General features: G+C 35.5%; 2 protein-coding genes across 3 annotated transcripts; one reads left to right on the forward strand and one right to left on the reverse strand.

Moving 5' to 3' along the window:
* Positions 1-569: 569 nt before the first annotated feature.
* LOC138323593 (phenazine biosynthesis-like domain-containing protein) lies at positions 570-9,706 on the reverse strand. Of its 2 annotated transcripts, XM_069268307.1 has the most exons (9): positions 9,561-9,706; positions 8,017-8,119; positions 7,294-7,392; positions 4,617-4,726; positions 3,580-3,609; positions 3,035-3,123; positions 2,191-2,378; positions 1,821-1,883; positions 571-1,718 (listed from the first exon to the last, which is right to left on the reverse strand). In XM_069268307.1, the coding sequence occupies exons 1-9, from the start codon at positions 9,657-9,659 to the stop codon at positions 1,606-1,608; spliced, it is 894 nt and encodes a 297-aa protein (XP_069124408.1). In that variant the 5' UTR covers positions 9,660-9,706; the 3' UTR covers positions 571-1,605. The 2 variants fall into 2 exon arrangements, with proteins under 2 accessions (XP_069124409.1, XP_069124408.1); XM_069268308.1 differs by lacking the exon at positions 3,580-3,609 and having other exon boundaries at positions 570-1,718.
* Positions 9,707-13,112: 3,406 nt separating this feature from the next.
* On the forward strand, positions 13,113-15,778 carry LOC138323594 (inter-alpha-trypsin inhibitor heavy chain H4-like). Its single transcript, XM_069268310.1, has one exon. It carries the CDS (start codon positions 13,376-13,378, stop codon positions 15,302-15,304), a length of 1,929 nt encoding a protein of 642 aa, XP_069124411.1. The 5' UTR covers positions 13,113-13,375; the 3' UTR covers positions 15,305-15,778.
* The last annotated feature ends 1,303 nt before the right edge of the window (positions 15,779-17,081 follow it).

Here is a 17,081-nt window from a genome sequence, read left to right on the forward strand (position 1 = left end):
CAGATTGGAACATTTTACCTCCAGATATTTGTTAAATCATCAAACTCGAAGCTTTCAAAACAACCCCTCACAAAACTACTTTTTTAAAAATCCGTTTATACTTTTAAATCTGTTTATACTCAATCGGTGGTATTTAGCACACAACCATATGACACAATCTTCATTCTGTTGAAGGTTGTCATTATGAAGAAGTAAAAAATTAAAAAAAATCGTCTTTTGTTTTCAATTGATATACAGAATACGTTAGATTCTAGCAATGATTACATGTAGACTTGCTTAGTATTTCAGAGTTCGTTTCTGGTGATCATCTATCCTGTATACTGCTAAGAATACTGTCGTTACTATTATTTATTTTCTTTGTTATCTCTTACGAAATATATTAAATAAGAATATGAAACAAGAGTTGAAGTAAAGGCGCGGAATTGGTAAGGATAACGCAGCCAATATCATAATACATAAAATTTATCAAGCGCTACCGATATTATGTCCCCTCTTGTTGCCCTGCACCTCACGCATTCTAAGAATGATAACTCTAGCTAATCGAACCACAAACAATATTTTATTTATTTCGTTGTTTGTTGGTAGTAATACCGTATATAAATTTTGTATTTTTTGAATATGAAACCAACATAAAATAATTAACTCAATGTATTTCTTTTATATCAAAATTAGCTGAAATAATAATAACAATAATAGAAAATGCAGTATCTTGATTATTATGCATACATAATATATGATACATCAGGCAAGACGATAGAATATATTTATCTTATCTTACAACTTATTTGGAATGCTGATAAGGTACATTAAAATATGAATATCATATAATAATTACAATTGTTATAAAAATATCGACCATTTAAACATGTAATCACATTTTTTATGAAAAAAAAACAATCTTTAATACTTTACACAACCTGATCTTAGTTTCTTTGTTAAACAACATACATCAATAATACCTTGAGTTTTGTTTTGTATTTTATGACAAGAGATTCATGATAACGACAAATATTTTTGACAAGATACATGGATATCCATCTGCAATTCAATTCATTGTGGAAGATCTCAGAGAAACATGACCCGACCGCCATCCTTAGTCACTTATCCATCAATGGCCTTATTTTTCTCCTTAAATCCTTAAGATGTTCATCTATTGCACAATCGTAGAATATGTCGAAACTTGTATTTTGGAAACGGTATTTCGATTATTTGATTAATTCAAATCAAATGTTTTCACACCATTAAAATAGCCGATATTAATCGTATGACATGTTCCCTCTAAAATCCTTCAGGGTGATAAGATATCCATCCTTTCCATGGGATAATTAAGGAATACAGGTAAGATAGATCGACATTAATATGGAGGTTAGAGGAGATGTTATCTGCAGGAAGTACTTTCGGCAACATTATTTATTTGACGATTCGACCTATTTAGAAGACCTCATCAGTGATCATCAAAGATATAATCATCTTCATATCACCAGTTCACAGGAGGATAACGAAAGAACGCTTCCTACCCTCGCCCCCACTGGGGAGAGTGGTCGCCTCCGCCGTAAAGTCCTACCCTCCAGCTGTCCTGAAAATAACGAGTGACGTGATATATCCCTATATAGTCAGAGACCCCCTGAGGACGACCGTAGCCTCTCCAGTTAGGTCCACCCTCCCGTCATCACGAATATGTACTGTGACGTCACCCCCTCGCGCTGAACATTGCCGAGCTGAAGTAAATATGGCACAATAGGTAAACATGTTAAAAACACAAACCTAAGCCAAGTGATAAGGATTCTAATAAGATGAAATTGATTTAAAAAATGGCTTACCATTCATCGTTTTCTTCCCTAAAATTCCTGACCAGTATCCAGCCAGCACTGTGTGAGCTGATCCTTAAATTGGAAAAACTGACATAAGTAGAAATTGTATACTGCATGTCTTCTTTTTAAAACTTATCAGTAGTATACGTTTTTGATGAATCATTCCGTGTACAAACTGTTGGCACGAGAAGGAACAAATCGTCCAATTACTATTTAATTTTGCATACTCATACAAAATGTATTACTTAGAAGTTACAGAAAGATGTTCACTTTCATTTGTCCATCTATATGCAGATTAAAAAAAGTATTGAGACTTAATCTGATTAATGAATTATGGTACACAATACTAAACTGCTATATAATTGATTCAGATCATTACCTGTAACCGGATCTTCTGGTATTCCATTCCAAGGAGCGAAGTATCTGGACAGGAAGTCGTAAGTCTTCTGCGCCTTGTCTCCCTGTGGGTCATCACCTTTTACAGTCACTATCACACCTCGGATTCGTCCGGAAGATTCAACACTCTGGAAATTCGTTATATCTGGCTTGATTCTCTCCAAGTCATCCCTTCGTAAACACAAAATGAAACAAAATACTGACAAGTCAGGAAGGGTCCCGCTTAATGAATGAGCCACCACGGTGGTATCAGACTCTACAGAAAGAAATGTTCTATTAACATACATTATGTATCATTGAGTAAACTAGTCATTTTGTCCTTATTTTTCAAATCCAAGATAGCTGTTGAAAGATCATTTTGAAACTGGTTAGCTCAAAAACTACACACCAGGTACAGACATGGGGAATCATCATTTCACTGTGTTCTTCGATACAATTTTTTTTGAAATCCAAGATGGCCACTGAACAGCCTTAACTGCCTCGTATAAAAATAATGGAACCGACATCGGATTATGTTCATATTTCGTTTGTTCACTGATTGTTTCAGGGCGAAAATATGTCAAAAGTCGATTTGTTTCATCGAGAAACGGTCATGAAAAAAGCAGATAATTAGCCAGCATTTGAAATCATAACATATTTTTGCAATTTGTTTAACATTGCAAAAAATAAATAAACATAATTGAGGCTAAAGTCTGGCTAATATCAAAGAAAACAGTAGAAGGGCCCTAATATATTGTGGAAACCAAAACATTATAGAAGCCAATTATATGACTCTTTATTGAATCGACTACAACAGCAGAAGAGAGTTTGATAAATGTTTGACATACCTTGTACATGTGTCTTTGAGTCTTACTAACAGTTTCTTTGTAGTACTAGAATAGTGGACACTGTCAATCAAATCTTTCTTGATAACTAACTGCAACAACAAAATTTCTTTCAATTACAGTCGTCTTGAGCGTGTAGTTTCGGCGTCACTAATCTTTATCGAAGTAAGTACTATCTTTTAACTTTTTCTTCTGTCTTCATTTCAATCACAATATCTTGATTTTATATGAGAATATCAAACAGTAAAAGCTCGAACAAGTGATTTTCTCCCAGCAGACTTTGGGGGAGAAAAGTCGTGAGGTTTGTGTTGGCGAAATGTCACTCTAGTGTGTGTGACATGTTATCACCAATACTGCACATATAGTAGCCGTACCAAAGTCAACTTGAAACAGTTATCAGGTATTGGCTGTTTTCTCTGGTTACTCTGACATATTCCGATTGACCTTATATGTTCTAGAATGAATAAAACAATGACTATGATTTATTCATTTACTTTGTTATTAAATACACATGCATATAGGGAAAGGATTAAAAGATTAATACTCACATTTAATAATTTTTCAACATTTTCGAAATTCTGAAAAAAAAATCAAACATATTCTGCATTTTCGTTTTCAATCATCAGTGTATTGATGTTTGTACACAGTATTACACAATTATACAACAAAACCAAGACAACAAAATCATGCTTACTGTTAAAACCATCACACGTGTTTAAAACATAAATGTTTTAATTATGTAATAATGTACATGGCCATTTCGTGAAAGTAGACTCATCTGGGACCGATTATCCTTGCCAGGATGAGCTGCTCCTAGCCAAGAGCTTTATAGTTAGGAGCAGATGGTGTTAAACAAATGATCTGGTGCAGATGTTTGCACTCTGGCGCAATATCTTCTTTGTAGTGAAATGTAAACAATTGTTTCCAAAAATAAATTAGGCCACGATGTTAAAACTGTCAGAAATGGTCATTAAACGACCCATATTGTCTATTAATTATTTATAACCTACTTCTGGTCGTGGAGTGTTGAGTGGGAAGTTCATGGTGATATCGTCCGGTCTATAGACTATTTATAACCTACCTCTGGTTTTGGAGGGTTGAGGGGAAAGTTCATGGTGATCCCCGTCCGGTCTATAGACTATTTATAACCTACCTCTAGTTGTGGAGTGTTGAGGGGAAAGTTCATGGCGATCCCCGTCTTGTCTGTTCACTATTTATAACCTATCTCTGGTTGTGGAGTGTTGAGGGGAAAGTTCATGGTGATCCCCTTCCGGTCTATAGACTATTTATAACCTACCTCTGGTTGTGGAGTGTTGAGTGGAAAGTTCATGGTGATCCCCTTCCGGTCTATAGACTATTTATAACCTACCTCTGGTTGTGGAGTGTTGAGTGGAAAGTTCATGGTGATCCCCGTCCGGTTTATAGACTATTTATAACCTACTTCTGGTTGTGGAGTGTTGAGGGGAAAGTTCATGGTGATCCCCGTCCGGTCTATAGACTATTTATAACCTACCTCTGGCTGTGGAGTGTTGAGTGGAAAGTTCATGGTGATCCCCGTCCGGTCTATAGACTATTTATAACCTACCTCTGGTTGTGGAGTGTTGAGTGGGAAGTTCATGGTGATCCCTGTCCCTTGTCTTTGTACTATCAAATCTCCACTCAATGTCTGGAATGTTACACTTGGCGAAGGGTTGTCTACAAATAACGACGTTACGTAATATTTAAAACAATATATCTACACTTGCTAGGCTTGTTCACTATACGCAAATACTAACCGAGTTTGTTTACCATAACTGGGTTACATTGAACTTTGAACATGCGTATGAAAATGTGCTATGCAACGTTTAGGGGCTACTTGTTTAAGAAACACATGGCTTTGTTTACATTTTGACGCTGGTCCTGCAGGTAGGGTGTTAGAATTGTACCTGTTGCCCCTATTGCATGATCGTAAAAGGCGACTAAATTTAGGATCTTATCTTTTCTCTTCTTCCTAACTGACTTTATCTATCTTTCCCAATGCCTCCCTTGGCACCGCCTCACTTTTGGCCTTGAGTTGAGCGTTCGCCCCTGTGAGAAAGGCTCTGGGTTCTGTCCCCTGGTCGAGACACACCAAAGTCTATAAAACTGGTAGTTTCCGCTCCTGCTTAGCGCTCAGCATACAGGGAGTAGGACGACTGATTCGCCCGTTGTCAGTATAATGTGACCGGATGGGGTGTGTTGCTTGGTGTCTTCGGCGGCATGCTTCAGTGATAGAGCACTATAAAAAGGGCAACAGTTCCACTATACAAGAAGACACAACATGAATATACCGCAGTCTCCCAAAACACGCACCTCGCACAACATACACGCAACACACCGCATACATGGGAGGCCGTCCTTACATGACCATAACTGTTGATAGGACGTTAATTAATCAAACTAACAAAAACAAACATTTTGACGCACATCACATGCATAGTGTTGTTTTTTATAGAATTAAATTTTGCATATTATGTCTTAATTTATATAAATATTATTATATAATGATTGTTTTCTTCAGTTTGGAGGAAATAAAGACTATTATTATACGCCATATCCATACAAATATTTTTTAAATTAACGATATATTGCAGTAAAGAAACGGGGAAAATATGCCAATGTGCAGTGCTTTCATTTTTATTCAACATGATGTCAAATGTAAACATTACTTCTGTGTCTGTCTTTTTTTCTCTAAAAATATAGTCAATAGGGGCGCTTTGGGCGCTAAAGCGCCCCATAGAATATATTCTTAGAAGAATTGCTCCAAATAGGGATTGGATTTCGCTTTTATGTTAGCCATGCTTGTATGGAGCAATTCCTCTAAGAATATATTCTTTGGGGCGCGCCCCATATTTGAATATATCCTTAGAAGAATTGCTCCATACAAGAAAAGAGGATATGTTTATAACTTACCTCTGTCAGTCCACCCCAAAGCATCCTCGATACTCCATCACTTACGATCTCCACACCCCTGGACTATCTCATAGTAAAACTGGAGGCAACCGAATAGAACAGGTAATTTAGTCATTTGATGCACATCAAAAGAGCCGTATAACGGTACACTGTGGTTGACTGTGTGGCTTTGATATTGGGCGTCGCTCTCTCTGTAGTCTTCAAAGGAAATCTTTGCTAGTCTGTGATTGGTTAATTTTTTTTCTGCTGAGCTGCCTTCAATTTCACTATGAGATAGTCCAGAGGTAATGTTTACATTTGGCATCCATCAGTTTTAACAAAAATGAAAGCATGGCACGTTAACCCGGTCGGGATATTTTCCCCGTCTCTTTTTACAATTGTTAATTTAAAAATGTTTGCATCATATATAAATATAAAACATGTATATATTGTTTACATCTTTCCAAAATACTATGAAAAACAACGATATACACGTAATGTTGTGTCAAAATGTAAACAAAGCCATGTGTTTCTTTAAAAAAAAAGTAGTAGCCCCTTTACATACGTTGCATAGAACATTTTCATAAGCAAGTTCAAAGTTAAATGTTACCATGCATTTATGGTAAACAAAATCGGCTAGTATTTGCGTATAGTGAACATACCTAGCAAGTGTAAATATACAAGCATGGTTAACACAAAGCGAAATCCAATCCCTATATAAAGCTACATTATTAACTATACAGCTTTGATGTCTTCAATATCCGATTTTGTATTGTGTGTGCGACTGTTCCATGGTGGAATTAAATATTGCAGATGAAAAATATCTTATGCATATAACAATAGACCTTAAAAGTAAAAACATAATTAAACCTTGAAAAATATTTAAGGATTAACTTGAATAGATTTTTTATGTTATGGAGATATAACACAAAAATCTGAGTGTACTCTAAATAAACCGCGAAGATGAGAGTACACTCAGATTTTGTGTTATATCTCCATAACATAAAAAAATCTATTCAAATTAATCCCTGTAATTCAATTTACTAAAGATAGTCTCTTCAATATTCAAAATTCATTTTGGGACTCTTGTCTATGAAATCATTACACCGTCATCTCAGTCAATCAGAAGCAACGTTGCAAACGGCGACCCCATTTTCCCTTTAAAGGCTGATAAAGTCCATTTTTAAGCCAATGAAAATGCTCGTAACAAGCCAAATTAAATTATATAATAATAAATGTAGAAATGAAATTATTCGATATATAATAAACAAACCAATTTAAACACTTTTTTCTTGAAAGTTGAATAAGCAAAATGTAGAAGAAAAGTGAGATAACTGTCCAGATAGACTTACCACACACGAAGAAGATGACAGCTGCAGACGCCATTGTCGCGTGACCACACAGAGGTACCTCATTGGTCGGTGTGAACCACCTCAAACTAAACCTGTCTCCTTGGTGATCAAGGAGAGTAACAGAAAAGGTGTCTCTATGAGAAAGCAGGCCCGGTTGTAACACTACCGACTGAGACAATGTGAATGCAAACTGGACAGAGGCAAATTCAATGAAGCGCTAACCAGCGCGTTATGCCTCTGAATTTGCCTCTGTTCAGTTGGCATTCATATTGGCTATGAATGCTAACTGAAAGACGTTCAATGCTTATATTTACATTTGGTTACAATTTTATGATGAAATCCCGAGGAATTTTGCATCTAAAATTAAATAATCATTCGTTATCGTCATGGATGGAACAGCCATTTGAACAGCCGTCATCCGTGATTGCTGGCACGACAAATGTAACGTCACGATGATAATGACGTCATAATAAGCGCTTGACATTCATTGTCTATATGACTGCCAACTGCGTTTTGTAAGGTTACATAGTTGGAATGCAGTGAAAATGTAAATATATTTTATTATGGCGTTATTATTGCATGTGACATCACAATAGTGTTATTACACGTGTGACTTACGATATTTATGACATGGTCATATGAAATAATAGAAAGGACCGGTAATGTGAAGAAATGAATTACAACATTGGTAATAAAGACTGAATTAAAGTGTATTTTTCTCACCATTTTTGTAATCACAATCGTTACCATCAACCCCCTGTATGTAAGCTGTTTCTGATAAGTTCATCTCGGCCGCTATCTTTTGCATATCGGCGTCCGACATCTCCTGATAAAAGTCAACGAAAATTCCCATTATTTCATATGAAGTTTACAATAAATTAAGCATAACAACATTTTTATAATATAAGTTTCCGAACACAAAACCCCAAACAATAACTACACTGCACATAAAACAATACAACCATGATATCTGTATCAAATCATAGTTGGAGATAATTCGGTACAACGTAAAACATTTATCGTAAACTTTGTCTTAACATCTGCAAATTATATATAGAAGAAGTAATCAAATGAATGACCAGTTTCATTTTAATAGGAATCAAAGAGTCATACTGGAGGATCAACATTCTATCTGGAGTGAAGTTCCAACAGGAGTAACGCAGGGACCAGGGTGGGGGCCTGTGACTATTTATAATAGGTATATATGTACTTGACATACTTCAGGCTGATTTGAATAAACTGTCAAATTGGACTGATAAATAGCTACCTGGGACTGCAATTTCATTCACAGAAAGGTAATTATATGCAGATTAGGAGACAATATGACGAATTTAAATACAATCAAAATGGACAGGTGAAGAAAAACAGACACCGGAGAAAGAAAAGATAAAGGAGTTGTTATAGACCTTTTGATAAAGATATAACTTAACGTAGATGCCAACAAAAATATTATTTTTGATTCGCATTGCGAGAGGTCAAGCTCTGGAACAATCTTCCAGAAGATGTGATATCTGCGCCTACGGTAAATTCATTTAATAACAGAATAGACACTGGGCACATCAAGATTGTTTTATAAATTATATATAGCAGATTTGTTTCATATTCGGGATTGTACTAGCAGCAATCTTGTCATAACCATTAACAAGTTTTATATCTTTGGCCAAAACAAATATGTCGGTCGGGAGGAATTTTTGTTTTATCCTCTTTTTTTAGTGTCTTTCACTCTAAAATGATGGCCGGAATCGGCGTCGAAATCCCGACTTTTTAATTCTATTTCATAGAAAAGTGAGAAAAGAAAGTTTTTTTGCCTTATATATAGGATCCTGTGATACCGTACTGGTAATAAGTTAGGAACACCACTACATATAGCCTATATATATCAGACCATGTGAAGGATTAATTCCAGAAAATACTAAATATAATTATATTAGAAGCTATCATTGCAATTAATCATTAAAACATTTTTACAGAGTACAGAAGTGTACGAAATGCTAAGCATGATGCATTTCATTTACCAAAAATACCTCAATTTGAGAAAAACGTAACATATTAATTTAAATTTTATAATCCTCTGTCAATAATACTGTGGGACCGTGATAAATTCAAATGGTGTACATTCTCGTCTTGGTATGAATTCAATACTTACAAAACATATCTTTTAAAAACGAATTCCGTAATTCCGTCCCGGTATTTGATACAACGCTTAGTGTATACCTTGTAAAGGTAACAGCGTTGAGTACTTGACATGGTTTACTTTAGACACTGACCTGTTTGAGGAGACATATTGCAGCAGGATAACCGTGAAACGGTTTGTCTGTGAATGCATCCACTATGTATAAGGGCACAGACGGTCCTAACGCTGACATTTCCGTTCTTCCAAATTCAATGTAGATGTTCCCATATAGCAAAGACAATTCCTGATCCAATTACCGGTAAATATATTCCGGATAGTAATGTTTATATCTATACTTGGAATTTTACTCTTTAAATTGTTTTAATTGTTGTAAAACTTTTATATTTGTGAGTTAAGTATGGATCAGTATCGTAATTATGGCGTTTGTTATTTATTTATTAACCATTCCTAATTTGTAAAATTGAAAGACGATTATCGGCTACTTAGACCTGGATTTGATATTTTCAAAACTATAGGCTAGTCCTAGTACAAAAAGGACCGAATAACCGAGAATTGGTAAATTCTTTCAGAGATCGGAAAGCAAATGGTTTTAAATAAAAGGGAAAGTAATAATTGCCGTCACACTGTAGATAGAATCTAGCTGAATAAATAAATGAATCAAACGAACAATGTTGTTGGTCTTCTATGACTGTAACACTATGTTATTATTAGGCCTATTATATAAGATGTACCCGATATGTTAATTTTACAGTTTTTGCAACTAATCATGGTAAAATCATGAATTTTATTTATCGTTATCTTTGAAAACAAAATAATGGAAACTTTTGGATTTTTATTTTGAAATTCTTCGAAATGTAGGTTGATGTAGTCATAAAATACAACATTAGGGTTGAATCTCTATATTAAAATATCTGATTGAGCTACGAATAAAATGAATTGATATGATGCAGTTTACGTTTGATTTATTTCAATGTTTTGTAATATATGACAAATCTTTGCTAGTAGGCCTAGTAGAGATATAACCAGGGAATTTGTTATTGGCTTGTACAAGTTGTATTTTAAGATCGTAATGCAAATAATAGGTAATCAATCAGATGATTTTGTCTGTATTTATGCGCTATTACAACATGCTATGGTCATCAACTTCATTTTAAATCCGTTGCATTATCACTCTTGATCTATTATAAATATCTATAGATGATTTATTCCAGTTAGTGGTATATTCCAAATGAGTTAAAATAAAGTGTTGGTTATACTTTCTGGAAAGAATGCCATGTCGTCTTATTGCAAACAAGCATCTGTTCGTACTGAACTGCACTGCTTGTACTTTTTCCGGTTATTGGGTGCTCGTAAGCTATTGAGTATTGTTGGACCCCTTAATGCATCAACATAACGGATCATTGTATCTTAATGAGTAAAACGATTTGAATATTGGATTTACTGTTTGTTTTATCCTTTAACCTTTTTCTACTCGTTACACAAATATAAATTTCTGCAATCATTGATGTATTGTGCTATCAAAACTGAAGAAACAATTCTTATGTGGACCCAGCAAGAAGACAAATTGTCATCTAATGATACCAATACTTGTTTCCATTCCCGTGTTTTGATTTTCTTCAGATCTTATTGTCTCTTATTCTAAAAAAACACTTTTTATGACAAAAAAAAAAGAACTATGCTTATGAAAATCCCACAGTAAGAAAACTGTATTTTGGGAACTAAAAAGAGTAAATGCTTTCATTCCGACACCGAATTTCGAAAAAAGAAGCACTGACTCAAAACTTTAGGCGTTTTGGTAACAGGCTGCAGTATCATTTCAATAAGGACACAAAAGCTTAACTAAGAGTTTAAGAGAAAAACCTTAGAAAAGTGACCTATCCGAAGACTGTTCTGACGCCATTGAAGAAAAAAAATCGTTAACACAATAAGTTAATAAAATTAGCCGACCAGTCAGCTACCGACTGGAAACCTGTTCGGGAATACGAGTCCGACCATTTAGCTTCGCACTCGGAATACGAAAAGCGTATTTGGAAATAGGAGTTTGTTTTCATACTAATATTTAATTGTAACATCCCTTCAGAGATCGAAAAAGAAAACATGAGGCCCAAGGGCCTTAACGGTCATCTGACTACCTTAGCAAAAATCATATATGAAATTAATTAGAAATAGTGTCATGGTAGCCATCTTCGATTTGGTATTAACCAGAGATGTAACAACACTTTATCGGGACCATGTCAGGATCATTTCATGCAATTTTCAGCCAAATCGCACCGGTAGAACTTGAGAAGAAGTTCAAAATGTGTTTTTTTAAGATGGCGCCTGTGGCGACAATCTTGGATTTCAGATCGACCCAAAAATAATAACACTTTGTCGGGACCATGTCAGGATCATTTCATGCAAGTTTCAGCCAAATTGCACCGGTAGAACTTGAGAAGAAGTTCAAACTGTGTTTTCAAGATGGCGGCTGTGGCGGCCATCTTTGATTTCGCATCGACCCGAAAAATAACAACGTTTCGTCAGAACCGTGTCAGGATGATTTCATGCAAGTTTCAACCAAATCACACTGGTAGAACTTGAGAAGAAGTTCAAAATGTGAAAAGTTAACGCACGGCGCACGGCGGAGCGCATGGCGGACGGCGCACGGCGGACGACGACGGACGAAACATGACGACTGAAGGTCATCCTGACCCTTCGGGTCAGATGATCTAATAACTATTTGCAATACTGTACCAAATGAACAAATCGATGCACATTTATATCTATCAATATAAATACACAATTTTAGTGGGAATATTATCAATATTATGAGTATATATGTAAAGTACATCATTGGTCAAAAGTTAGGTTGGCCCTTTACTGGATCCCTCGATTATAATTAACGAATATGTTTTAAAGAAACAAATCAATACATATATATATCAATAATTAATAATTGTTTGACCTAAACTATCAGTTAATAAATGAATAATAAAAAAAATCTGCTGATGTTTTTAAAGAAGTTTTTTTCTTATTCCTAAAATCACCCAACGGGATCCTAATAACCATGTTATCCATTTACATAAAGAATCAATTATATAATAATAGAAAAAATAGTTCAATCTGCCTCAATATATTTCGAAGTAACATTTATCTTGAAACCTTTCTATCCTTTACTTAAACTTAAAACAAAGTGTACGAAAAGTCAAGCGAGAACTATCGAACAGGTGTTAAAATGCCAAGATACTATGCTACGAAATGACATGAATCTACTATTTTTGAAAGATTGGAAAATCACTGTTAATTATTTAGTTAAAACATATTTAATCACCATTTTAGTGACATACATTTACATAAAAATTAATAAACAAAATGTTGATACGCTATTAATGTAAGATATATCAGCGTTGTCGTTGTCAATTTAAAATTAAGTTATTGATAAGTACTAAATTCAATTGCTTAATCAATTAATTAAATTACTTGATTATTAATTAACATTTATATTAAACAAATTAACTTATTCCCGTTCATTAATTCATATATATTGTGCTTACTAAATTTGTTAAACTCATCTAGTTACATACATGTATGTAGCAATTTCTATATATCCCATTTAACGTGTCGTATTACCGTAATGTACAGTTTGAATACCCCTAAAGTACCCCAACTTCTATTTGGAATATCTCTCGCTTAATGTTTAAGTGAATGGGCTGTTCTAGAGGCTATTCGAATGATCAAAACAATGGCGAATCTAAGTGGCATGCTTGTGGGAAGTAAACAACCTCGCTAAACTCTTTAAATGGATATGGACACACAGGCTTATCTATATTGACAGCATGACAGTGTGCATTAAAACATGTAAGGCTTTTCAGCTAGCAGAGACATCCAGTCGATAGCGTCGGTTGATAAACTATAAATAGGACAAGTGTGTGTGTATTTCCTGGTTTTCCCGTTGGACTGAATACGTATACAATGTTTCTGTTTTGGTGTGTTGTCGTATCGGTACTGACCGGTACGTGTGTTGCTAACGATGCCGGGACACATCCCGCCATAAAGACACTGCTTGTAGAATCGAACGTATTTTCACGATTTGCCAATGTGTACATCACAAGCAAGGTGGAAAATAACGTAAACGAAAGTAGAGCAGCCATGTTTTCCATCCAGGTCCCTACAGAAGCATTCATTTCAAGTTTCTCGATGCAAAACGGAGATCGTATTATCCGTGGTGTAGTTAAAGAGAAGAAGGAGGCTGATATAGCGTACGAAGTGGCCCGTGAGGCGGGGCAGACAGCGGGGCAAGTAACAGAATCCGCCCCACCCCCCGGTCGTGCCATGAAAATCTTTGTCGTTTATATGAATGTGGCAGCAAACTCTGAAGCAATTTTCAGACTTTCTTATCAAGAGATCGTCAAAAAGGTTTTGGGACAATACACCCAATACATACATATAGAACCTAACCAGGTTGTGGAGAATCTAACGGTGATAGCTTCATTTCAAGAGCCTCAAGGAATCGACATGTTTTCGTATTCTCTGCCTGGTTCAACGGTTTTGTCGACAACTTCTGTTGCTTCGAAAAATACCATTTTACACGCTTCGGAAACCAAACGAGAACTTGTATATATCCCTCCGGTGGATGCCCAATTCAGCTCTTTAGGAGGATCAGTTGGTTTGAAAGGTGATCTGGTACTAAAGTATACATTGACACCACAGGTAGACAACGGAGGGACCCTTATTATTAACGACGGAGCATTTGTCCACTACTTCGCACCAGTCGGTTTGTCGACAATGGATAAAACAGTAATTTTCGTCATTGATGTAAGTGGTTCCATGGGCGGAGAAAAACTACGTCAAGTAAAGGTAGCTATGCATTCAATATTATCGCGACTTCGAGAAACTGACTCGTTTAACATCATCATCTTTAGCAATGATGTAAGCCGCTGGAAATCGGGTCCCGTGCCGGTGACAAACGGGCACATTTCTTCTGCCAGATCGTATATTGATTGGCTTGGTGCAGGGGGTGGTACTAATATCAATGACGCTTTGTTGACTGGAGTTGGTGATCTTCGCAATGCACTGAGAAATCGTGGAAATATAGTTGTGTTCCTCACGGACGGTGTTCAAACAGCAGGAGAACAGAACGAAGACCGCATACTGAGCAATGTTAAAAGGTTAAATGAGGACGGACTAGTATCAATTTTCTGTCTTGGGTTCGGAATAGGAGTTAATTTTGAATTTCTACGAAAAATCTCGCTTCAAAATTATGGAACTGCTTATAGAATATACGAGGGTGAGGATGCAAGTGAACAACTTGACGATTTTTATAGAGGAGTTGAATCGGTGAAGCTAAGAGATATCAAGTTCCAATATCCGACTGATCTTGTAGTTGTAGACGACCTGACACAGACTTCATTCGCCAACTATTTCGATGGTACCGAACTGATCGTAGCTGGAAATATTGAACCGGATGCTGACATCACTACAACTCCATTGACTGCTTCAGTGGTTGCTGTCGGCATGGACAACGATGTGACCTTTACTTCAATCGCAGAGCCCGAGACAGGAGAAACTGAACAGTTTGCACAAAAACTTTGGGCTTATAAGAAAATAAAGGAGTACCTTGATCTTGCGTTGATATCAAACGAGGAGGACAAAAAGAGATACGAGCAGAAAGCACTGACATTAAGTCTGAAGTTCAGCTTTGTTACTCGTCTCACATCAATGGTTGTCACGGAGACGGTGAATTCTGGGTATACTCAGACCGGCGACAGTGAACTGAGCAAAGGAGGTTTGATGGTGAACATCTATGCTTCAGGAATAGGCATGGGTGTGCGTACATCATTGAGTCTAATATGTGTTGTAGTCATGTTTCTTACTCATATATCTACACGCACTTATCTTTGATGCTTTCACCTGAATACACTTGGTGATACTATCAACCATTTGATTTTCGTGAGATACAGATTTTCGCGAAATTTCGTGCTATTGTTGGTAAGAGCTCTCGATAACGAATTCGTTTATCCAATACAAGACAACACCAAATTTTTTTTTCAAACAAAAATTTGGGATCAAAATACTGTGCGACTTCACTGGACGTACTCTAGATTAAAAAGGATTTAATCCACCTCCAACTTGCGAGTTCCACAGCAGGCCAGGGGGCGTAACTCTAATGTCTTCATCTGATAAATTGAGATACCATGAATTAGTTCTTAGTACTTGAGAACGTGTTGAAAATAATGAAGAAGCGAAATATCGTAAACACGACAATAAAATGGCTTACAGTCAGTATGAGAAAACTAACCGATCAGAAACACCCGGACCTGCATACGTCTTTATTATACTGCTTGTCATAGAAAATACTTATATTTAACATGCAAAGACGGGTTTGTTTTGTATTCAGTCTGGCGAATACTTTTATTCTTAAAACAGATTCCTAAGAAACTTTCTCGAAAGCCAATTCTATGCACCATATTAAGGCACCTTTTTAATTATTTATAAACCTATATCAATTTTTCAAACAGGACTGATATGTGTATATTCACGACAGTCATGTGGTTGGTTGGATTATCTTTTTTAAAGTTCTATGAGTGTGTAGGTGTTTATATATACCTATTACAGATGTATGAAATACCTTTATCTACAAACCTAGACGTGTCGCGTGGTCGTCATTATTTAATATTTTACCTGGCTATGAAATGGAAAACAGATTTTCTCAAGAACATTGCACCGAGACTTTATTTCGTATTTTTTGTCCTAAGACTGCTTAATGGTGATATAATTTTATGAAACATCTTTTATATTTGTTAATGAAAAAAAAATCCCAGCAATAAAATTTCAGTAGTACCAATCGCCTTTGAAATACGCCAAATCTTTTGAATAATTTATTGTTATAATATATAATAGTTTTTATGCACCTGTACATGTAATGCACTTGTACGTGAATAGCTTGTTGTTGTGAAATCGTTATTGAAAAATATTTTTTGATTGATCATCTTGACTAAATATTTGTGTTTTTCCCCCATTAAATAAACAATTCACTGAATTATTAAATATAAAAAATAGTTAATTTGGATAACAGTCTGATGATTGGTTAAATTTACGATTTTATCATCCTTAATGCTCAGACAAGATATTGCTAAATATTTTACCTTTGTTGTTCGTTCATCGTCTTAATTTATCACAACACCTTCTTCGATTCACAATGTCATTTAGTCAAGATAATACTATAGTAGCTTGTTGTCAAATAATGAGTGAAGAGCATTAATAATACCCGGATTTCAAAATTTTATACATATATTCTGTATTTGCATATTGCAGAGTTGTCTACCCTTGCGGGTAGGTTTTGATTGTGAGGTCATGTGTTTGCGAACGTAACGTCACGCTTTTAAGTGAAAACGAAGTGAATTTCGCTCACATGATAATGAAGTCACATTTAATACCAACCCGCAATGGAGGCAAGTCTGCAATATGCAAAGTCAGAATACCTGCAGTCGTTTATTGCGATCTCCATTTTTGTCTGAACCCCCATTGTAACATTGTCTTGACACCATTACTACACATTCTAATAGCAGTTGTAGAAAATGTAACTGAAAATAGGGAATTTTGTAGTTATGAATATAAGCGTTCATGTTTAAAGTTGAAACTATATACTAAATAGTTACAAATGAAATGGATTTTCATT

This window comes from Argopecten irradians, chromosome 5 (assembly GCF_041381155.1).
Source record: "Argopecten irradians isolate NY chromosome 5, Ai_NY, whole genome shotgun sequence".
NCBI classification, from domain to species: Eukaryota; Metazoa; Mollusca; class Bivalvia; order Pectinida; family Pectinidae; genus Argopecten; species Argopecten irradians.

Excerpts from the sequence above, each read along its gene's own strand:
- LOC138323594 (XM_069268310.1), top strand. The coding sequence starts at position 13,376 with ATGTTTCTGTTTTGGTGTGTTGTCGTATCGGTACTGACCGGTACGTGT.
- LOC138323593 (XM_069268307.1), bottom strand. The coding sequence starts at position 9,659 with ATGTCAGCGTTAGGACCGTCTGTGCCCTTATACATAGTGGATGCATTC. Across the intron at positions 3,610-4,616 it reads TCAACACTCCACAACCAGAG|AATTTCGAAAATGTTGAAAA; the intron begins GTAGGTTATAAA and ends TTTTTTTTTCAG. Across the intron at positions 3,124-3,579 it reads ATGTTGAAAAATTATTAAAT|TTAGTTATCAAGAAAGATTT; the intron begins GTGAGTATTAAT and ends TTGTTGTTGCAG.